The 23,551-nt window shown below is 35.2% G+C and overlaps 3 protein-coding genes across 9 annotated transcripts in view; 2 read left to right on the forward strand and 1 right to left on the reverse strand.

Annotated features, from left to right (window-relative positions):
• The window catches only part of rps6ka3b (ribosomal protein S6 kinase, polypeptide 3b), a 38,806-nt gene extending 23,142 nt beyond the window's left edge, over positions 1–15,664 (forward strand). For 4 of the 7 annotated variants that reach the window (XM_051881628.1, XM_051881629.1, XM_051881627.1 and 1 more), the window contains 20 exons: positions 669–785; positions 1,967–2,048; positions 3,567–3,647; positions 3,730–3,809; positions 3,945–4,051; positions 4,982–5,019; positions 6,222–6,364; positions 6,740–6,810; positions 7,738–7,826; positions 8,334–8,398; positions 8,496–8,598; positions 8,792–8,913; positions 9,054–9,179; positions 9,785–9,874; positions 10,373–10,531; positions 11,642–11,803; positions 11,893–11,969; positions 12,042–12,159; positions 12,268–12,408; positions 14,282–15,664. In XM_051881628.1, the coding sequence (XP_051737588.1) occupies positions 669–785; positions 1,967–2,048; positions 3,567–3,647; positions 3,730–3,809; positions 3,945–4,051; positions 4,982–5,019; positions 6,222–6,364; positions 6,740–6,810; positions 7,738–7,826; positions 8,334–8,398; positions 8,496–8,598; positions 8,792–8,913; positions 9,054–9,179; positions 9,785–9,874; positions 10,373–10,531; positions 11,642–11,803; positions 11,893–11,969; positions 12,042–12,159; positions 12,268–12,408; positions 14,282–14,404 (2,094 nt within the window). In that variant the 3' untranslated portion in view covers positions 14,405–15,664. Of the gene's footprint in view, positions 1–142; positions 405–668; positions 786–1,966; positions 2,049–3,566; positions 3,648–3,729; positions 3,810–3,944; positions 4,052–4,981; positions 5,020–6,221; positions 6,365–6,739; positions 6,811–7,737; positions 7,827–8,333; positions 8,399–8,495; positions 8,599–8,791; positions 8,914–9,053; positions 9,180–9,784; positions 9,875–10,372; positions 10,532–11,641; positions 11,804–11,892; positions 11,970–12,041; positions 12,160–12,267; positions 12,409–14,281 lie in introns of those variants that run through there. The other 3 variants (XM_051881625.1, XM_051881626.1, XM_051881623.1) reach the window with 3 other exon arrangements.
• A 1,630-nt stretch (positions 15,665–17,294) lies between these two features.
• On the reverse strand, positions 17,295–19,863 carry si:dkey-226l10.6 (zinc finger protein 432). Its single transcript, XM_051881951.1, has 2 exons — positions 19,366–19,863; positions 17,295–18,865 (listed from the first exon to the last, which is right to left on the reverse strand). The coding sequence occupies exons 1-2, from the start codon at positions 19,654–19,656 to the stop codon at positions 17,378–17,380; spliced, it is 1,779 nt and encodes a 592-aa protein (XP_051737911.1). The 5' UTR covers positions 19,657–19,863; the 3' UTR covers positions 17,295–17,377.
• A 315-nt stretch (positions 19,864–20,178) lies between these two features.
• eif1axb (eukaryotic translation initiation factor 1A X-linked b) lies at positions 20,179–22,625 on the forward strand. Its single transcript, XM_051881952.1, has 7 exons — positions 20,179–20,368; positions 20,905–20,988; positions 21,081–21,184; positions 21,514–21,564; positions 21,912–21,993; positions 22,130–22,221; positions 22,363–22,625. Exons 1-7 carry the CDS (start codon positions 20,353–20,355, stop codon positions 22,366–22,368), a joined length of 435 nt encoding a protein of 144 aa, XP_051737912.1. The 5' UTR covers positions 20,179–20,352; the 3' UTR covers positions 22,369–22,625.
• Positions 22,626–23,551: the final 926 nt, after the last annotated feature.

Consider the following 23,551-nt stretch of genomic DNA (forward strand, 5'->3'; position numbering starts at 1 on the left):
CATCTCACCATGTGGAGATGGAAAGCTGATGGATTAGAGGGGGAGACAAAGAGAAATGGATGGAAAGAGAGAGAGAGAGTGGGAGGAAGAGAGTGAGGAAAGAAGAGCTTGAACGTTGTGTCTTTAGTCACCCTTCTCCACGCCCACCGGTACTGTGATGAAGCAGGAGGATTGGGGGCGGTGTCATGGCAACCGTGTGGGAAGCTGTCCGTCACACAAGCTTTCTACTGAGTGTGGACTTGCTCTCTCTGTGCATCAGAAGCCCAGCAGCAGGCGCACGTTGCAGGGGGATTGCCGGGGCTCAACCCCTCCTCCCTCAAGCATGGAGCAGGGTGCCGAGCCCCAGGTCGGGCCCGGGAACACGTGGGACACCATGGGGCACTGCTGTGATGTGCGTGGCGTGGGTGAGAGTGATGCGTTTGCAACCGCTTCGCAGAAATTCTCGCTTATTCCATCTGTGTATTAATTTCATGCTGCATGTCCAGGTTTATTATTGGGTTCGGGTAAATTCAGCAGAAGTGTTTTCTCTCTGGCTGGTGACCAACTTTTTTCCGGTTTACTTGTCTGAATTTTTATTTGTACCACCTATGGCGCTTTGGCATTGTTGAAGTTTTCATGTTTCTCGCTGACGTAATTCTCTCTCTGTTTTGTTGTCATCTTCTCTCCAGGAAGAAGTTTCTGTTAAAGAGATCAGCATCACACATCATGTCAAAGAGGGCTCGGAGAAGGCCGACCCACAACAGTTTGAGCTCCGCAAGGTGCTTGGACAGGGCTCTTTTGGAAAGGTACGTCACATCAAATTGGGCTGAGAAGTTTGAATGATTTTATATACATTATATAGGTTGGTAGAAATATATAAACTGGTGGAGCTTCTGTACCATTTATACCAAGGGTCTTCAAACTTTTTGGTCCATGGAAAGCAGGGACCAGTGTTGTTATTGTTAACTAAAATTATTATAAATCATCTTCGGTAAATGAAATAAAGCTGACATTAAATTAAAAAAATTAATTAAATTAAAAATTTAAATAAAATAATAAAATAAAATAAAATATGAATGTAAATGTTAAATGAAAAACGTAAACTTAAAAAACTTAAATGGAAATTAGAAATGTTGTCTTGGCAACTAACTGAAATAAATAAGTAAAATTACTAGAACTAAAATAAATATATATTTAAGCTATATAGAAATATAAAAAGGAAAAAATTAAAAAGCACAAATTACTAAAACTTAACTTTAAAAAATGAAGAATATAAAAATAAAAGCTAATTCAGAATATTAATAAATTCAGTATTGTACATAAATAATATTAAAATAACTGACAGGGACCTCCTTGTTACATGTCAGATCAATTTGATTGTTACATTTTAAGCCTGGTCTAAATTAATAAATGCAACTACTAATTAATATTAAACTTTTGTTTAAGGCACACTTTAAGTTTTTCACCAAAAAATATGAATGAATAATTTTACCTTTTGGTTTGCATCCATCAAGTTACTGAAAATACCACAAAAAATTATCGGATGAGGTGCAATCTGTTAAATTAATTAAGTCACAACATTAATTACTATTAAAGTAATTAAGTCATTATATTAAATGACTATTTTGTGTACATACTGTTTGTTTGATTTTAAAATTACTCATACAGTGATATAAGATTTTGGTCATACCACCCACCTATACGAGTATATTTTTAGTGTTTTGTGTGTGTGTGAGTGTGTGTGTGTGTGCGTGTGTGTGTGTGCTTTGAGAAATAATCAGCACAGATAAAAGCCTGAGCCATGCGCAGATAAAAAAAACATTCATTCACATTTTAAGGAAAATCTCAGTAAAAATTACACATGGAACTAGTCACGGTCTGTACAGCACAGAACTAATTGTGTTTTCACAGAACTGGTGAGTAAAATAGATCCTGAAGTATTTTGCTGCTGTTTTAATGAAGCCTTGAATTTGGTTGTGTGTTGTAGGTGTTTTTGGTGAAGAAGACTACGGGCCCAGATGCAGGACAGCTGTACGCAATGAAAGTGCTGAAAAAAGCCACATTAAAAGGTATTAAGTCAACCAATATGGTTTTTCAGTGGCCAATGCTGACATCTAGAATATAATGTTGCTCTCTCACTGACATACCTGATGATTTTTGCGTTAATTGCGTAAAATGCAATTTATCATCGTGCAAAAAAACAGAAAGCACAAGCTTTTGTGTTAGGTTGTTATGTTGTAATGCTAAATATAACAGTAGAATTGTGTGTATTTATGATCTCCTGGGACCTAATGTGAGATCTGCCAATCAGAGAGGTTCCTGAATCTCAATCGTTTTTTTGATTGGATAAAATGAATGGAGACTATCTCGCGTTTTCCTGTGGGTGCTCAGCCATTTTACATGGGTGATCAGGGCCTATTCTGTCGTGGCCAAAAGTGATGTCCGGCCTAAGAAAATATTCAAATATTTGTAAAAATTTGTTAAAGATTTTGTAAGCATATTGCGTAGTTATGCTTGGAGTCAATTGCTTTATTTGTGATAACGCAATGAATCATGCCAAATTGTGCAAACATAACATATGCAAAAACAAGAGTGAACCGACATATTAATAACTGATTATGTTGTAGTCAATGTATGCTTTTTCAAATTTTTTGCATAGTAAAATAAAACCTGTAGCTGTAGTTTGCCTTTTTTTGCCAAATAATTTTGTCAGATAAATACCTTAACCAAATTTAGTGTTTTGTTCTTTCCTCATATTTAAAAAAATATATAATATTTTCCTCATATTTTGATCGAACTTGACATCTATGTATTATCAATTATATCATCCCATTGACAAGATTGTTGGTACATTTTGAAATTGACACAAAGGGCAAATTCTGTTACACTTTGACTTCTGTAAGCTCTATTATTGAACACATCCAATGCTCTCTGAATAGTCACTTATCGACATGGGTCATATATCATCTATAAATAGCATGAAGTATGAGCTGGCAAATGCGACTCTTTGAAACAAAGGCAATAAAACAAGGCGGAAGGCTTTTAACTTCAGTTGGCTTTAATCCTGTTGCGAAAGTGCGAATTAATTGATTTTGTCCTCGACAGGAAGTTTTACAGTTGTGCAAGCCAAGATATTACAGGCAGTTCAAAAGTCTCATTAACTTAAGAGACTCTAGATCACTCAGAGAAACTTCCTAAGCATTTACTCTCATTTTCTCACAATAACCAGTTTAAGTTCTGTTTATTCCAGTGTTTTGGTTGGTTAATTCCCAGTTGTAGCTCTTTAAGAATGTAAATCGATGTTCGTGCAAAGGTTCAACTACACAAAACAGCCCCTCCAGATGATAAACACATCCACATCCACATGAGTAAAATGACTCTCCTCCCCTTACAGCTCTCAGCTTCGCTTGTCTCTCTTGCGCTGCATTTTTCTCCCTCCTTTATTTAATTAGTCATCCGGTGCCATCTGCGTAATTCTGCTGTGCCAGTTTTCTGGGCGGGGGGGGCATTGTTAGAGGGGAGAGAAAATGTTGTTAGTAAACTCAATAGAAGTAAACAAAAGTGTCGTTATTTATGCATGTTTTCAGTACGAGATCGGGTCAGGACTAAGATGGAGCGGGACATCCTGGTGGAGGTTAATCATCCCTTTATTGTTAAGCTACACTATGGTAAGTGCAGGTCATCAGCCAATCAATGGTAACCATGAACCCGTTCCCTCTTTCTCACACTCTTCTTGTGTACTTCCTGCAGCATTCCAGACTGAAGGAAAGCTCTATCTGATTCTGGACTTTTTAAGAGGAGGCGATCTCTTTACTCGACTGTCAAAAGAGGTAAATAGTGAATGGTTACCCCAAGCATGATAGTCTTAGTCACATAACCAAGTTGCTTATTCTCGCCACGACTGCCCACTTGGATAGGACGAGACTGTCTGATTGACATGTAAAGCATGTGTTCTCTTTCCTCAGGTGATGTTCACAGAGGAGGATGTGAAGTTTTATCTGGCCGAACTGGCTTTGGCTCTGGATCATCTGCATGGACTAGGCATCATCTACAGAGACCTGAAACCAGAGAAGTACTGAATGTTTTCAAATAAACACAGTTAAGAGTAGGATAGAGTAGAATAATTCAACTTAATGAATAAAAATTGTCATGATTTATTATTTCATTCGAAAAATTTTTTTAAAACAAAGAAACCAAGCTTTTAAAAAGTGCACAAAATATGGAAATGACTGGAAAGTTAAGTCATTATTTAATCATTGTTTTTCATAGTGCTTTTTGTCTGTTTAAAAAAACAAAAACAAAGGGAAGTATGGAAAGAAAATTGTGGAAATTAAAACAAAAAACTTTTATTCAGCAAGGATGCTTTAAGTTGATCAAATGTGACAGTAAAGACATTAATAATGTTACAAAAGAATGTATTAGGGTTTCCACAAAAATATTAAGCAGCACAACTGTTTATGAGTATATTAGAATGATTTCTAAAGGATCATGTGACACTGAAGACTGGAGTAATGATGCTGAAAATTCAGGTTTACATTTTGAAATATATAAAAATAGAAAAAAAAATACAATTCTAATAATATTTCACAATATTACTATTTTTACTCTATTTTTGTTCAAATAAATGAAGCCTTAGTGAGCTCAAGAGATTTTTTTTTTTTTTTTTAAATTCCCGAACATTTAAAAGGTAGTGTATATTCTTTCTTTCCATACTTCCTTTTGTACTTTAGTTTTCATTGTTTGTCAATCAAAACACCTTCACTTGTTCTCCTTTTTTAATCCTTCCTCATTACTGTCTTTGAGGTTGTCCATAAATCACTTTTATGTCTGGAGAGAATAAGGCTATAAAAATAATCGTTGTAGTCTTGTAGCCGTGACACATAGAGATATGTCCTTATGGCTTAGGGTGGGAATGGCGATAGAAAGTAAGGGGACCCTTTGTGTGAGCGTGATCATGCTCTAGTAAATGGCTTTTTAATGCTGTGAATCTGTGTAATTTCAGCATTCTCCTGGATGAGGACGGCCACATAAAGCTGACAGGTAGGTAATTTCAGATTGCTGGAATGGCTGCATCAGCATGGTGCCACCTTGAGAGTTTAGGGCTTTGTATTGATACCGTTTGTCTGCAGCCTCATGGGAGAGACGCTTTAACCTTCACTCTGTAGAGGTTTATGACCATCTAAACCACACTATATGAGAAGGTGAACTGCACAGAACTAATATGTGGAAAATTAGATTTTGTAGAATGATTGTGGGAAACTGATATTGGGCCCAGTGCTATTTTAGTATGATTTATATACTAAAATAGCATTTATAAATGTTTAGAATTACTTTTAATATTTCTATTTAGCTATCATTTAGTTTTAGTCATATTAATACTTAGACTTATTTTAATTTCAGGTAGTTGTTAAAGGTATAGGTCACTCAAAAATGAAAATTATCCCATGATTTACTCACCCTCAAGCCATCCTAGGTGTATATGACTTTCTTCTTTCAGTCAAACACAATCTGAGTTATATTAAAAAATATCCTGGCTCTTCCCAGCTTTAGCTTCCAGTAACATCCGTCCACGCGTTCACAAGAGTCGAGTTCTGGCGTATGACGTAGGATGTAGGAGTAGCATACGCTTAGTTGAGAGCACACACCTCTCGCGGTTTTGGGCAACAAACTTAAGCTCCTCCTGACATTTTCTCTTTAAATGTCCTCTAATTCATGACCAGTGTTTTGCTCTATCTTCTGCGCTTCTGTGTTCGTCAGTACGTCATGCATTGAGTCTAAGTACACTCTGGATATTAAAATATGGATATTTTTCTCGCAAAAACGCATTGCTTTGCCTTTATTAACCCCCTGGAGCCGTATGGATTACTTTTATGGTGGATGGATGCGCTTTTTTGGGCTTCAAAATCTCAGTTACTATTCACTCCTATTATAAAGCTTGGAATATAATATAACTCCAATTGTGCTTGGCTGAAAGAAGAAAGTCATATACACCTAGGATGGCTTGAGGATGAATAAATTATGGGATCATTTTCATTTTTGGGTGAATTAACCCTTTAAGGAAGCATTTCTAATTTTTGTTTATTTTTCATTTTTAGGTTTAATTTTTTATCTAATATTTATTTTATTTTACTTCAGCTTCATTTCAATTAACTAAAATGATTTTAATAGTTTTCATTGTAGTTTTAGTTGACATTAAAATAACAACACTGCCGTACTGAAAGTGTGTTTGTGTGTGTCTTCAGATTTTGGACTCAGTAAGGAGTCGATCGATCATGAAAATAAAGCATATTCTTTCTGCGGGACGGTAGAGTATATGGCTCCTGAGGTGGTGAACCGAAGAGGACACACTTATAGCGCTGACTGGTGGTCTTACGGTGTACTCATGGTAAGGGAGTGCCACTTCCTGTTTTTATTTTTGTCTATTGAGAATTTTATAAACATTCCCGTTAAGGGTGAAAAGGGGAGTTATTTTGTTTGCTCATTAAAAGTTTTATTTTATATAATTCTTTTTTTTTTTCTTTTTTTTTTTTTTTTTTTATTATTTTATTATTTTAAAATGCATTTAAGTCATTTTAAAATATAATTATTAAATAACAATTATTATAAAATGATAAATTAAATCTTGAACACTTCTTAAACTGGGCTGGAACAATCTGGAATAGTGTTTCAGCACCTTCAACCATCAGTCAGTGTGACATCAGCCAGTTCATAATAAACAGAAAATCACTGAGAAACAACTTGTTTTGTTCTCCATCCACAGTTTGAAATGCTGACAGGAACGCTGCCTTTCCAAGGCAAGGACCGCAAGGAAACCATGACTATGATTCTAAAGTAAGTGTGACGGCTTCATCCTTCCGCCTTCTCGGTGGAGCACTATAATCTAAACACAGTCATCCAGTCTGAGTGGGAAAAGCCAGCGGAATTGGTCTGAATAACATCTGGATGCTAAGTGCTGTAGTGATGAGGATAAGCCTTTGGTTTAGCTGACAGTGCTATTTAGCCTAAAGACTAACCACTTAACCATCAGTAAACATGGAACCGCACAAAACACACGTCACGTCATAAAGCGGCCTGCTGAGGGGTGAATAGCGCTCAGGCATGCCACACTAGCGCTGCTGTGGTGGATGAATATAATCAAAGGTCTGCATACAGTTTGACGACTTTGATAAACTGTAGTAATGTGGTTTTAGTGGGATGACTACAGAGTGAAGGCGAGATGAGGGTTTGTCAATTACAGTGTTCATTTGAGGCTTCTGCAGAGGACTGATAAGAACCGACAATTGCCACTGATATGAATACACAAAGTGTTAGCTGTGGAGGTGACATCAGTGCATATGACAGTGAGTGACTTTGTCTTTGTCCTCCTTTGTGTTATCTGACCTCTAGACTTGTGTAGACAGATTTTTTTTTTTTTACCATAATTTGACTATCACCACAAGGACTGACACACGTTGCAACACATTCTGGTCAAAAAACTGCCCACTTAGATAGGATTAGATAAATTAACTATACATTTTACTAGTCATGCAAGGGTAGGCAAATTGGAAGTGAAAAACTATGTAGAAAAACACTTAATTGATTGACAGAACATTAGAATGAGAATGTTTCAATCTGATTACCATACTTACCAGGACTTACCATAGTGTAGCTTAATAATAAAGGGATGATCAACGTCCATCAGGATGACCTTTCATTATGCATCAAATTGTATGTGAACTTTCCGACCTCTAGCTTGACTTTTGACCTCTCCTTTTGTAGGGCGAAGCTGGGAATGCCTCAGTTTCTGAGTTCAGAAGCTCAGAGTCTCCTCAGGAGCCTTTTCAAACGAAACCCTTCCAATAGATTAGGTAAGCTTACTCTTATGCACTACTGTGCAAAAGTTTGGGGTCAAACTTTTTTATTCATCAAAGAATCCTGAAAAAATATATCATGGTTTCCACAAAAATATTAAGCAGCAGAACTGTTTTCAACATTGGTAATAATACAAAATGTTTCTTGAGCACCAAATCAGCATATTAGAATGATTTCTGAAGGATCATGTGACACTGAAGACTGGAGTAATGATGCTGAAAATTCAGCTTTGCCATCACTGGAATAAATTACATTTTAAAATATATACTAAAATAGAAAAATATATTTTTTTTAATTATAATAATATTTCAAAATATTACTGTATTTTTGATCAAATAAATGCAGACTTGGTGGGCAAAAGAGAACTTTCAAGTTTCAAAAACTTTCAAAAATCTTACCGACCCCAAACTTTTGAACAATAGTGTACTAGACTGAATAGATGTTCATTACTGTCTATTAAGTTATGCATATTTTATTTTAAACTTGACTGTGCTTATCTGCAGGTGCTGGTGCAGATGGAGTTGAAGAGATAAAGAGACACCCGTTTTATGCTACCATTGACTGGAATGTGAGTTTTTACAGGAACATGCATTTACAATGAAGAAGTGACACTCTTATCAATGCATGGTGGTTTTAAAGGTTTTTTCCTGCTTTGTTTGTCTAAGAAATTATTTAGAAGAGAAATTCACCCGCCCTTCAAACCAGCCTCTGGGAGACCAGACGACACATTCTACTTTGACCCAGAATTTACAGCAAAAACTCCCAAAGGTACATCAGCTTATAACCGAATGTGTCTGACACTAGATCAGGTAGACTGCGTTTACCGTCCTTCTTTAATCCCCTCTCAGACAAATACACAAAAACCTATTTAATTAAATGCTGCTAGACCTTTTGAAATCTGTCGGATTATTTGATGGTGTATTTAATGACTAGATCAAAACCGCTGTGTGTTTTCGTGTAGACTCACCAGGTGTACCCCCTAGTGCCAATGCCAATCAACTCTTCAGAGGTTTTAGTTTTGTGGCCATCACCTCAGAAGAAGAGTCTCAACCCCTGCAGAACAGTATGAGCTCTATAGTTCAGGTATACACTCTTATGGGTAACACATTTTACTCCAAATCACGCCTCTTTCCTCATAGTATATGCTGTGATGACTGTGTTTAAGGCCTAGTTATGAGTCATATTTTATGTCAGCATTACATCTGGTTGTTTTCTCTCTGTAGCAGCTCCACAGAAACGTGTCTCAGTTTAATGACACATATGAGGTGAAGGAGGATATCGGAGTTGGCTCGTATTCCATCTGCAGACGCTGCATACAGAAAAGCACAGGCATGGAGTATGCCGTGAAGGTGAGGAGAGAGACATTAAACCAACACACTTTCATTTAGGCAGTAAATCTCAAATAGACCACCCAGAACACCTTGGCAAATTGATAGCAACATAAATTATAAATATTTATAATTAATTTTTTTTATCGGTACTGGTCAATATTGGAAAATTAATTGTGCATGTTGATTTCCCATATGTTTATATTTAGATTAAAAATAAAATGCTAAGCTAAAGCCAATTGTTTTAATTGTGAATTTAGGAATCACATTATAAATGTACAGAACGAAAAGGGAATATTCGATTTTGAGATTTGCTAAATATGACCGTTTAACAGTGTTTTTAAATATAAAAATATATATATATTTTTTAAATATATATATATATATATATAGTTAAACTTTAAATAAGCATTTAAGAAGTTATTTAATTTTATATTAAATAATTAATAATAAATTAAATAATGATTTGCTTATTGGACAGAATTTTAATTTCAGCACATCCCTACTAAAACCGCTTTTTAAAAGCATTTCTGGCTTTTTCTAAGACAATTTTATACTGCCTGGCACTTTTTATACTGTGTTTCTTGGACATTGTGATGAACGTCTCTATATATTTTTATGTTTAGATAATCAATAAAGCTAAACGGGATCCAACGGATGAGGTGGAAATTCTGTTACGCTATGGACAACATCCAAATATAATCACCTTGAAAGACGTGAGTGTTTAAAAACAAGGATGCAATCTTTTTATTTCCGTCTATAAGGATGAAAGACAATAGTCTGCGGGGGCAGACTCCAAGCTTTTTCTTATCGGCTGAATGCAATTATATTAAGGTAATGTCTTGTTCTTTTCAAAGAGCATTGATGTGTTTACCTGAAACCGATTCTGCTCTGACATTTCCGGAATGAGGGAATAGTGTAATGAGTTCCTGCTCTTACCGTCTCTCCTGCAAATTACTCAGCAGGTTATCCATTATCGTTTCAGTATGTTTCCATACATTAGAAATGCATCTGCTTCAAGTGTTCCTTGATTGGTTTTGAACACAAAATTTATTTTGTTGCAAATATAAACATCCTTAATCATATTGTTATGTATTGCAGAACATATTGCAATAGCATTTAATGAAAAGTGAATGTAGTAATAAAATAGAAGAGATGGTGAATTTAAACTGATTATCCATGATAAACTAATATTACTATGTCACTGTTTGCAGGTGTACGATGATGGTCGCTCAGTGTATCTGGTGACAGAACTCCTAAAGGGAGGGGAATTGCTGGATAAGATCCTCAGACAGAAGTTCTTCTCAGAGCGGGAGGCCAGCGCTGTGCTGTACACCATCACAAAGACTGTGGAGTACCTGCACACTCAAGGGGTATGTAAGCTCTCTAGAGCTCAAACTATTGTAAAGAACAAACAAAAATGTGTGCCACAATTCAATATGTTTAGGGAGGGAATGAAACAGCCCAGCTGAAGTACATAGAGATTATGATCTTGCAAAACAAATGAAGCTTTGTGAGACCGCTGTGCTCCTGGTGTCTTACCACATACTGGTTTATAATGGCTCTAATGCAGAGATACTCAACTTCAGAAGCCAAGAGGGGCACATTCAAAACCGCAATAGATGCAAAAGCCTGTAATATACAGTATACTAAGTCTGGGGTCTGTAGTATTTTTAAAATATTTTGACAGAAATCTCTAACACTTACCAATACTGCATTTATTTGATTGAAAGTACCGTAAGAACAGTAATATTGTGAAAAATTATTACAATTTAATATAATTGTTTTCTATTGTAATATTTTTTTTAAATATAATTTAATCCTGTGTAAATTTTTAGCATCTTTACATAGTCTTCAGTGTCATGATCCTTCAGAAATCATTCTAATTTGCTGATTTTCTGCTCAAGAAACATTTCTAATTATTATCAGTGTTGAAAACAGTAATTTTGTGGAAATCAGGATACATTTTTAAGGATTCTTTGATTAATAGAAAGTTTAAATAAACAACCTTTATTCAAAATAGAAGTAGTTTGTAACATTATAAATGTACAGACACATTTAATGTGTCCTTGCTGAATAAAAGTATGTTCTGTAAAATAAAATAATAATAATGATAATAATAATAATTATTATTAATAATAATAATAATTATTATTATATTGATACTTTTATTATATATTATAGTATAATATATTATTATTATTAAATACTCAATTTTTTATTTTACAGTACAATAGTATGTATTATTGCAATAGTAAGATATTTATTAAATTTAATAAAATACAATTATTTTTAATAATAATAATTGCTGCTGTCAGGTTTTCATTCTTTCTTTCTTTTTTTTTCTTTTTTTTTGGTCTTTGGTCACTTTGGTCTTTGGCTAATCACGTGCCTGTTAATTATAAATAAAAAAATGATGGGCTGTATGTGGTTCGTGAGCCACCTTTTGAGTTCCTTGGTTTTAATTTAAGCTTCCTATTCAGGTGGTTCACAGGGATCTAAAGCCCAGTAACATCCTTTACGTTGATGAATCTGGGAATCCCGAGTCCATCAGGATCTGTGACTTTGGCTTTGCCAAGCAGCTGAGAGCGGAAAATGGACTGCTGATGACACCATGTTACACTGCCAACTTTGTGGCCCCAGAGGTATGTTTTTCAGCTGGCACAATATTTTATAAAAAAAAAAAAGAAAGAAAGTCTGTTTCTTGATCAGAGAACATTACTTTGGCCCCTAGGTGCTGAAGAAACAGGGTTATGATGCTGCCTGTGATATCTGGAGTTTAGGTGTCCTTCTGTACACAATGTTAACTGGGTAAGTATGTAAACTTAGCACTATAGTTTTCAAACTGTTTTTGTATTTAATTGACACCAAGCTTTTTCTCAGATTTACTCCATTTGCTAATGGCCCCGAGGACACGCCGGAGGAGATTCTGGCTCGAATCGGCAGTGGGAAGTTTTCTCTCACAGGCGGATACTGGAACTCAGTTTCACTGGAGGCAAAGGTACCCACCTGAGAAGAGCATCTGAATATACGCTTCAAAACATCTCATTAAATTATCACCAGACAAAAATTATCATTCAAAACACCTGTTCATTGTTATTCTCTACAGGACTTGGTGTCTAAGATGTTGCATGTAGACCCCCATCAGAGACTAACAGCTGCACAGGTGTTGAGACATCCCTGGATCATTCACAAAGACCAGCTCCCCAAATACCAGCTGAACAGACAGGACGCCCCCCATCTGGTTAAGGTTTGGTCCTGTCTGCACACTGTGCTTTAGAATAAGACCTAAATATTAGTGCTGTCAAAATTAATGCAATTAACGCAGCATCCGTTTTTTTCGCCATCCCTTAGCTAGCGCTGCATTATATGATCGCACTCTTATTCATGCAAATGCTTTTAAACCATTCAAGCATGACAAGTCACAAAAGAGAACGCAGTGCGGTACTGTCTGTCAATCAATCTCCTGTCTGTGACAGACACACACGACTCGCACGCGTAGAAAGCCACTTCAGACAGCGCTGGATTTGTGCTGCCTGCTCAGATTTTTCTACCTTTCATTAAAACAGTAGGTAGCACAATTCGACAGCTGAATTCTACCAATCAGATTGTGCTACCAGCATCATATTCATGTGGTTTGTGGCTTCATTAACGTCTCACGCTAAACCTACCCTTAAAACAATGCAAATGTAGTGTTGATAGCACAATCTGATAGGTAGCATTAAGCCCTGGGTATACTTTGTTTTTTTTATACGTACGCACAGCCTTGGAAAGTATACTTCATTTGACTCGTACACATACACAGGCGCAGTTTTGAGCAATCTCTTGCCACGAATTACAACCCATGTAAACATCTTTGTATTCTTTCATGCTAGAGTTGTACAAATGAGGGTACTTTCTAACCTCTTAGCACAATCTCTCATCTATGTAGGCCTCCATCGTCGCTGTAGCTTGCATGTGTTCTGGTCTGTTCTGTTTATGCAGTTTTTCTTTGACTACCTTGTGAATCGATGTCCTCAGGTCATGGTTGCCACCTTGTGGATAAACTAATTACTGCAAAAAAAATTAAATGCACATGTGCGACCTGCACGTAAAAGTACACGCAGTTACAAAAATCCGGCGGTGTATGCTGATCCTTGCATACGCTTAAAAAGTGAACTATATTTTGGGCATTATTTGGCAGAACATCGGCCGTATTGAGTTCTCTTTCTCGCTTGAATGGACAAAAACACACAAAATTATGCCAAAATGCCCGTTTTGGCGAGTATCCTCATAAGAAGAGTCTTAAATGATTTAAATAAAGTCCTAAAGTGACAGCAGCCTAGTAAACCTGCTACAGTCTGCCATTAATGTTAATCAAAGAACAAAAGAAAAAGAAAATCACTCACTGCTCTTAATTGAATAACCTTTGTAACGTTAATAAAAATTAACCTATATTTTAATCAAAATTTTGCAGTGAAGACTGTGTAGTGTTTGATAACTGCTTTGATTATGGCTATTTCCTACCTGTTCCTTCAAATATTTAAAATATATTGTCTTTATATTGTTTCTACATTAATTTGGAGATTAAATGTAAAATTAATACAATATAAAAATATATTAAAAACTTTAATGTTAGGTGCGAATAATCGCGATTAATTACAGAAAAATTTGTTTTTATTCAGTTTTTTTTTTTTTTTTTTTTAATCGATTGACGATTTTTTTAATCGATTAGCACTACTAAATATCTAAAAATGTTCCCATAAATATTTTACTGTGCCCCTGAAATGCTTCACAAGGTTCCCAAGGTCATGGGAAATTTGTAAATATCAGGGAATTAAAACCAAAAATAAAATATTTTTTAATAAAATAAAAAATAGACTTTTTGCTTGGCTCTAAAATATTGAATCAGTTTATAAAAAAAAAATATATATATATATATATATATATATATAATATATTACATACATAATTATAAATTATGTTATTAATCATAAATATTAGATATACTAGGGAAATTTTATGGAAAGAATTTCATTAAGGTGTAGGAAACTTTTTTTTTTTTTTTTTTTTTTTTCATTCTGACACCTTTTGACAGGACAGTTTAATTCAGCAAGTTTTGTGTGAAATCTTTTCTCCTGTAGGGGGCGATGGCTGCTACATACTCTGCCTTGAATAGGAATGTCCCTCCCGTGCTGGAGCCCGTGGGCTGCTCTATTCTTGCTCAGCGCAGAGGAGTGAAAAAACTGACCTCCACTGCTTTATGAGCAAATACCTTCCACCTCCAACCCTGTGACCTCTAGCTTGGTTTGAGCACAGCCTGAACTCGGCTTGCTTGCTGCCCACCTTGTGTCAAGGCCTTTAGAGCCAAGTGTAGATTCTGAGGACCCCTGGTGGACAATCAAAATCTTCCTTCATTGGTTACTTGGAGGGCCAATAAAAACAGTTCGCCCTGTACAATCATGCCTCTGCTTCCAAACGCAAACTGTTGAAGAATCTGTGGACTATTTCTGAGGAGCAAATTATGTAAACATACTGTATCTCAGTCATTAAAAAAAAGCTAAGATGTTAATGTATTCAGGGAGGATGGGGATTTTCAAGGATGACAACAAATTCCTGCACCAAACCGTGCACACAGTTGCGAAAAGCTCCAGTTGTATGGGGATGTCATATATGGGATATGTTCCTGTCAGGTCCAAACTGAATATTCAAATTGTATCCTGTTCTGCTCTACTATTTTACATCAGGAACGCCACATGGCATATTTAAGTCCCAACAAAGCATAATAGCAATGGTGTATCCCAGAAAACCTTGTTCTCCAATCATCTTTTAACAACAAACTAGGACAAAAACCCTCTCAGCAGACCCATACAAGACTATAAGTCGAGTCTGAATGTTTGTATGACGGCTCCTGGTGTTAGCTTATCATTCTTTTTACAGAACAACAATGTGAATGAGGTCCAAAGCACAAAAATGCAGTGGAAGCCTACATGTAAATGGCACAGAATGTCAAATACAGAACTCAGGTGAAACGCAATACATTATACAAAAAAAATAAGCTGGAACGGAAATGTATACGGCTGTATCGCCTCACCTAAAACCTGCTGACCTGTGTATTTGTTTGTATGTAGGGAAGTACAAAAATGCTATATGATATATATATATATGTAGTGACTTTTTTTAAGTGACTACTTACAGCCTTGACATATTTTTATAAATGTGCATGGGCAAGATGCTATATTAGCTAGTAGCTCTGTGGAAGTAGTCATGTTTATGAGCATGACTGAGGATGTTTTTTCCCCCTTTATTTTTGTTAAACCACTTTTAATTCCTTCCAGGTTTGTGTTTTTTTTTTCTTCTGAGCAAGTTTAAATATGTTGTACATTTTCATATCATCTCAGTTGTATTTTTCCTGTCTTCAACTTGGAAGAGTGCTGGAAATGTTGCTGTCCATATAAGCTGCTATCCTGTTCTTTCTTTTGTACATGTAGAAAATAAATTTTGCCATTTTTACAAAAAGACTTTAATATGGCTGTGAATGTTTTTTGCACTGTTTTCGTTTTTATAGAAACCACATTAAAGGGTTCATCGCACAATACTTGCGAACGTGGGTGAGCCAAAGTGCAAGCAAAGAAAATGATTTTTGTCTTGTGCTGCATGTAAAACATTTAGATTTGGTGAACTTTGACTGCTAATTTTGCATAGCATATTTGAGGATCTGAGTCACATATTGACCTTTTGATTCGATGCAAAGAATACAGACTTCAAAGTTGCATGGCTGGCAGTGTTGCAGGAAACAGAATATTTTTATTTCTTATTTATCATTTAGAAAAATCTGTTTACTAATAATTTTGCAGGCATAATTTGCAGTGTGACTAAAATAGTTAGCTAAATATATATACAATACCCGACCTTTTGGGTCAGCAAGATTTTTATGTTTTTGAAAAATGCTCATCAAGGCTGCATTTATTTGATCAAATATAATAAAAACATTCATTTTGTAAAATACTATTACAATTTAAAATAACTGTTTTCTATTTGGATATATTTTACATTTTTATTTATTACACATACATGAAATCAAAGTAATTTGTATAGTAATTTATGCATATTTGGCATGCTGTCCGGGGGAGGGCTCCGAGCTCGGAATTTGGCCTGAACCCAGAGTACTCCCCCTCCTTAACTGGGACAGAAACCAGCCAAGAGTGAGGTGATGGGGTGGTGGTGGGATGCTGTGAAACTTATTGCGGGAAAGAGGTGAGAGACGGCGTTATATACCGGCTTCCTCTTGCACTCTTACCTGAACGTGCGCCTCCAGAATTTTGTTAAATAAAAACTTCATTTCCTGCAATGGCAAATTTTGAGGAAACCATGATATTTTTTTCAGAATTCTTTGATAAATAGATAAAGCAGCACTTATTTGAAATAGAAATCTTTTGTAACATTATAAATGTCTTTACTGTCACTTTTGATCAATTTAATGCATCCTTGCTGAAAAAAATATAAATTTTGAACTAATTTCTAACTAACTAAAATTTTGAAAATCTGACTAATGCATCTCTTCATATCAATTCCTTAAACAAAAGAAGTTCTTTCAAAATTTGAACACAACAACCAGTCTTTAATAAAAATGCATTTTAATCGTGATTTTAAGAAATGCATCTTACAAAGTACATGTCTTTGTGAATATGCACATAAAATGTTTTTAGAATGGCTAAACATTATTACCAATAACACAGACTTACATTTTCTACATGATCAAATAATGTACAGTATATGTTACAACAATATATATAATATATATATATTGTTACATCTGTAACAAATGCAGAAATCTGCCTACAATATTTAGTTAACATTGTAACTAACATTTAAACATTTTAATTGGATTAGGCCTTTGGGTTTAATCATAATCCTGACTAATGGTCTCGCCTCAGGTAAACTAAATGGTTTATACTAAATTTAACAAAATGTATTATACAGTACTGGTAAAACGGTATTATACAATACTAAAACTTGTTTAAACTAAGTTCTTATTGTGGGCCAGCACTGTCCTTGCTCTTCTCCTCATCTTCATGGTTATCTTGAGGAGGTTCCTTTTCCAGAACCACTTTTCCAGACTCCACATCCTCAACTGTTGATGGTTCATGGTTATCTCGAGGAGGTTTCTATTCCAGAACCACCTTTCCAGACTCCACATCCTCAACTGTTGATGGTTCATGGTTATCTCGAGGAGGTTTCTATTCCAGAACCACCTTTCCAGACTCCACATCCTCAACTGTTGATGGTTCATGGTTATCTTGGGGAGGTTCCTTTTCCAGAACCATCTTTCCAGACTCCACATCCTCAGCTGTTTGTGGTTCATGGTTATCTTGGGGAGGTTCCTTTTCCAGAACCATCTTTCCAGACTCCACATCCTCAACTGTTGGTGGTTCAGGGTTATCTTGGGGAGGTTCCTTTTCCAGAACCATATTTTCAGACTCCACATCCTCAACTGTTGGTGGTTCATGGTTATCTTGGGGAGGTTCCTTTTCCATAACCATATTTTCAGACTCCACATCCTCAACTGTTGGTGGTTCAGGGTTATCTTGGGGAGGTTCCTTTTCCAGAACCATATTTTCAGACTCCACATCCTCAACTGTTGGTGGTTCATGGTTATCTTGGGGAAGTTCCTTTTCCGGAACCACCTTTCCAGACTCCACATCCTCCAATGTTGAAGAATCCATTGAACGATCCATTGAACTCTCCGCAAGAACTTCCATTTCATCTTCGCTGAGCGGCTCCATCACGGGCTCAATTCCTTCTTCTGAACTGTTCATATCGATAGCGTTTGGTTGGTTCTCAACGGACTCCTCTGGCTTCTGCTCATGGGTGAGCATGTGTGCCATGTAGCCTCGCTGTGAGAGATAAATTTTGCAGATGTCACAGTAGAATGGGGTCATCACATTGTGTTTGTCCATGTGTTTGATGTAGCCATTGACTCTTAGAAAACCCTTATCGCAGGTCTTACACAAGAGTTTTTCCCCAGCATGAGACGATTTGAGGTGCTGAATGAGGGAACCCCTGAACTGAAAGGTCTTTTCACAGATGGGGCAGATGCACGTAAGTTTGGACGAGTGATGCTTCATGTGAGCAATGAGAGCAACTTTGTAACCAAAACGTCTGGGACATAAGTGGCAGGTGAACGGCATGGTCGACTCCGCATCCTCGTGAACTTTCTGGTGAGCTTTCAAAAAAGCTTGATGGGCAAAGCCTTTTCCACACTGTTGGCACACAAACCTCCTATCGGGATTCTCCTTAGCATGTATGGCTCGATGCCGCAAAAGGAGACTCATTTCATCAAACCTCTCACCACAAGTTGAACACACATGAAACTTTTCTTTAACTTCAGATTTGTTTTTCTTTTTACCGTGATTAGCACGTTGATGCTTCATTAGGTTGCGTTTACTACGAAACCTCTGGCCACAAGTTAAACAGCTGATATACTTTCTTTTGACATGATCTTTTTTATCCTCTAAAATTACAGTCGAAATACAGTCCTCTGTAACGGCCAGTTCGCTCTGCTCATATTTAACACACTCATCCAGTGAGGAATTCTGCTCTTGTCCAGATGTCATGTTGGAACTCAGCTCATATTCAAGAGGCTCCTCTTTGACGCACGCAAGTGAAATGGCCTCAGAAATTGTGATTTTGCATGTGTCATTTTCCACACTCTCATCTTCTGCTTCCTGTCAGATAAAACAGAATCCAGTACAGCATTACATAATATAATTGTTTTATATATATACATAGAGAGAGAGAGAGAATTTTAATTTAAAACATGAGTGTCGAATTATAAATAACTACATTTTATATATATAGATATATATATATATATATATATATATATATATATAGATAGATATATATAAAATTATGTAGTTTATAAAATTATAATTTTCCTATATGTAATATAGAAATGAAATGTAATTATATATAAGCTAAATTTTATTATATACAATATAACAAGCAAAATGAAAACATATATTACACATTTTAATATAAAATATGGATGCTAAATTATAATTATATATTACATAAAAAATAATTAAAAGAAAAAGTACAATATACTGTATATTCTAATGTTTTCATTTTTCCTAAAATATACAATTTATATATAATAAACAACCTGGATTTCCTATGAATTGAAAACTAATTGAAAAAAAAAAAAAAAAATTAGTTATCTTACCCCTATCTCCTTTTCAGTCTCAGATGATCGACTAACAGTAAATACTGTAGGAACAGCATCCACGCTTAGTATCAAGCATGTGGTGTAACCCAGATCCATTTTGAAGTAGTTCTCCTCGGAGAAATGATCCCCGCACACCCGGGATGAAGAGTTCGCGTTTTCTTCATCAGCTTTACTGTCTTCAATAAACTTTAACCAAAGATTCCGTCTTTTCGGATCCTCGGGTAACATGTAATGGATAATGTTGTCCGATCGGTTCGGACAACCACCTACCACACATTTATGTACCATAATATTTACGGTCTAACTGAAATTGGGCTTTAATATGGAATGATTAGACTATGAAAACAAGCTGATATTTGCATTCAGACTGCTTGCTAACCTTTGATCATAATAGACAATTCTACTTTAAGACGTTTTAAATATAAAGTAAAGCCAGAGATGTTCAAAACAAAGCCTCAATGTTGTTTCTTCAGATGTTACTGACGTTAATGATAAAATTGTCGCCCCCTACCGGATAGGAGGACGGAACCTTTTTTTTTCTTCCAAAAACATTCAGAAAACATTTAACAACAGACGTGGAGGATACATAAAACAGATCTTTTTAGCTTTACAGAATATACTTATATATTTTTCCTTTTCTCTTTTAGTTCTTCTGACCTAATCAAAAATTAAATAAATAAATAATTAGAAGTTAATCATTCTAATCATTTATCATATATTACCATATCATATCAGATAATAATAAATTAGATTTAATACACTCCTATAAAAAATAAAATGATCCCTGAACTGGCTCGCGGTTGTGAATAAAGTTTTTCGCTGTTGAATGAAGCATTCTGCGCATGCGTCATTCTCAGCTTTTCTCGCTAGCGGCGCTGAACAGCTCACCACAGCACGTTTGAGAAGTAAAATATTTGACATATGGTTATAATTCCCTGACGTTTCGAAACTTTATACCAGAGTCGTCGACGTGATTTAAATAATATGCCGAAAAACAAAGGTAAGGTGGTTTCCTAAGACAAATGTGAGAGATGTTAGCCTTGAATGTAACTTAGCAAACATGGTAACGTGAGCTGTTGCGCGAGAAATTGAATGTAGCAGCTAATTGTCATTGTTTGATTTTCAGTTTTTCTAGATAAATGTTTTTAAATCAGTTTTTGGGCCTTTAAGTTCATAAAACAAAATAAAATATGCTGTCAGATAATGAAAGGGATGCCCTCGGCCGGCGTTGTGTGTTACGCAGTTACAGATAGATGGTATAGTTACAGTTAAACGTACATTGATCTTTACCTGCTTATGATATTGTTACATTTAATTATTAAACTAATGTTTCTAAGAGGGCTTCTACATGCTTAATTTGCCCAACAAATATACATGAAATTATCAATAGATCAAAATCATCCATGTCAGATATCCTGCTGGATATTTGTACTTTGCTCAGTGATTAGACAACATTTGTAATGTAATGTGTTAATGAGAAGACATTGTTCCAGGTATATGATGGCACCTAATCTTATTTTATATCTCTGTTTCCAGGTAAAGGAGGAAAAAATCGGCGGCGTGGTAAGAATGAGAATGAATCTGAGAAAAGGGAGCTGGTGTTTAAAGAGGATGGACAAGGTATGTTGTAATACTCTTCCATATAATAAACATTCTGCCTTTACTTGAACTGCTTTTAGTTTATCATTTGTTGTAAAACCATCTTCTTCTAGAATATGCTCAGGTCATCAAGATGTTGGGAAATGGGAGATTGGAGGCCATGTGTTTTGATGGAGTCAAACGGCTTTGTCACATCCGAGGAAAGCTCCGGAAAAAGGTGCACTTTACAGTTTTGGGCTAAATGTGGATTCATCGTTTTCATCACTTTGTGAATGAGCTTGACTGGGCTGAATTTAAAACATGTAGGCCAATCAGTCAGTATTGTTTGATTAAACTAAATAATTGATGTAACTGATGTTGTGTATGGAATTTTTTATACAGGAAAACTTGCGCATGGAAAAAATAATGTTCTGAAATGAAAATGTATCTGCTTAAAATGTTTATTTTGTTCTTTAACAAGAAATCCAAAGATGCTTTTGTCTTGTAATTAATGCTCTTGTTTTTTTTTGTTTTTCTTCTTATTCTTCTTCTTCTTCTTAAATTTAGGTGTGGATTAACACATCAGACATTATACTCATTGGATTAAGGGACTACCAGGTGTGTTTAAATATATATTTTTTAATTTAATATAATTATACTGATATAATATAATTAAATATAGCTATAAATATAATAAAAATATAATTATTTATAGTCATTGGATTAATGGGCTATCATTTCGTAAGTTAACAATTATTATAAGATAATAAATAATATAGATATATAATATAATACAAATAAACTTATTTTGTCATTTAAATAATATATTTTTTTGTTTGCCTGGAAAGAAATTAATTTCCAATGTCACTTAAAAGCTTTACTCTTGTAGTTTAAAAATAAGATTCAGTTCTTTAATGCGAGGTTTTTGAATATCTCACACTTTAAATTCTAAAATCTCTTATCAGGATAACAAAGCAGATGTCATTTTGAAGTATAATGCTGATGAAGCTCGGAGTCTGAAAGCCTACGGAGAGCTTCCAGAACACGGTGAGTATATTCTGGGAAATATAACCTACTAGACAGTTCTTGATGAAAGGCGGTTCTTGGCTTGCAATATGCTGATCTTTTTGCTGTGCTGTATTAAATGTCATGTCATTAAATTCTTTCTTTTGGTGCCTTGCAGCCAAAATCAACGAGACTGATACCTTCGGGCCTGGTGATGATGAAGATATTCAGTTTGATGATATTGGTGATGATGATGAGGACATTGATGATGTAAGTTCTGATGCAGTCTTATATTCATCAGAGGTTTAAGTTAAATTAAAAACGGAATGTTTTGAGTGATTCGTTGAAATGAAGATGTGATGCAAGTTGTTTGTCTGTGTTTGTCCTGACAATACTATATCTATTCCGCAGATCTAAGAGCAAGAAGCTGGGAAGTGAATGTTTCTCAGCCTTAAGCTACAATATCCTCACCCCTCCCCTCCCTGAAGTCGCCCCTCCATCATTATGTACACGAAGGCTCAAGTTTTGGGTTTCTCTTACTAAACACATGACTGCATTTTCACATTCAATCCATTTTGTTATCTTTTAATGTATTTATATTGATTTCACATCAAGTGGAATTTAGTTACAAGTACAGAATCTATGGATTCGCAATAAAAAGATAACCAATTTTATGTTTGGTCTTGCAGTCTGTATCCTAATAGACATTCAAACATTCTGTAAGGGTGAGTGAAACTGTTATGAGAAAAGCTGATACCTCCAGAATGCCTCTTGTCTTTTTGAATGTTTTTGAAATCTCTTTAAGATTTACTGGTCACAAAATTGATGCATTGGACAATGCATTTATTCAAAAAGCCTCTCTCTGATTAGCTCTTTGTTTTAATCCATCCTAATTTTCTTTTGTGTTTTTGTCTACTTCAAATGATGATGATAATACTAATTTTACAGGGCTGCTCAATTTATGAAAGTATTAAATCTTGATGCTTTCTGTATTACTTCACAGTTGCTACTTAGAGTGACAACTTTACAGCTTAATACTAAACTACAGTAAACATCAGCAACTGAAATATTTGTAAGATGAAAATGGAACCTTTTTTTTTTTTTACTTTCTAAAATGATAGCTCACAAAGCAAATATCCAGAATGCACAAGTATTTTTGTATGCAAATAGGCTAATAAAATAATAATGAGAGTTTATTGATTGTATTCTTGCAGAACTGGCCCTTTTCAAAAAAGCATGTTGGTTATAATTTGTTATTTTACGTGTATTGTTTTGATGAGCTTACAATGGTTGCTTTTTGTCCTCTGCTGCTTTTGATCAGAAAACCCGTGATTTTGAAATAAAATTCAACAACATTCAAAATCTTAGAAATGTGTATTTTAAGCCTTTTGAAATATAAGTCATCAACCAGGTTCCTCAATCTTGGGTCAAATACTCACTTTTTACCTCCAGTATTTATAAAATGTACAAAATTACCATTTAAAATATTGTCTTTATTGTTGCAGGCATTTTGTGTTAGATGTGGCTATAAAATAGAGAGTATAATTATAGTAAGTGTGTGTCTAGCCATAGGCTTGAGTGATATTAGTCACTGTGTTTT

The sequence above is a fragment of the Ctenopharyngodon idella genome, chromosome 23, assembly GCF_019924925.1.
Source record: "Ctenopharyngodon idella isolate HZGC_01 chromosome 23, HZGC01, whole genome shotgun sequence".
In the NCBI taxonomy this organism is placed as follows: Eukaryota; Metazoa; Chordata; class Actinopteri; order Cypriniformes; family Xenocyprididae; genus Ctenopharyngodon; species Ctenopharyngodon idella.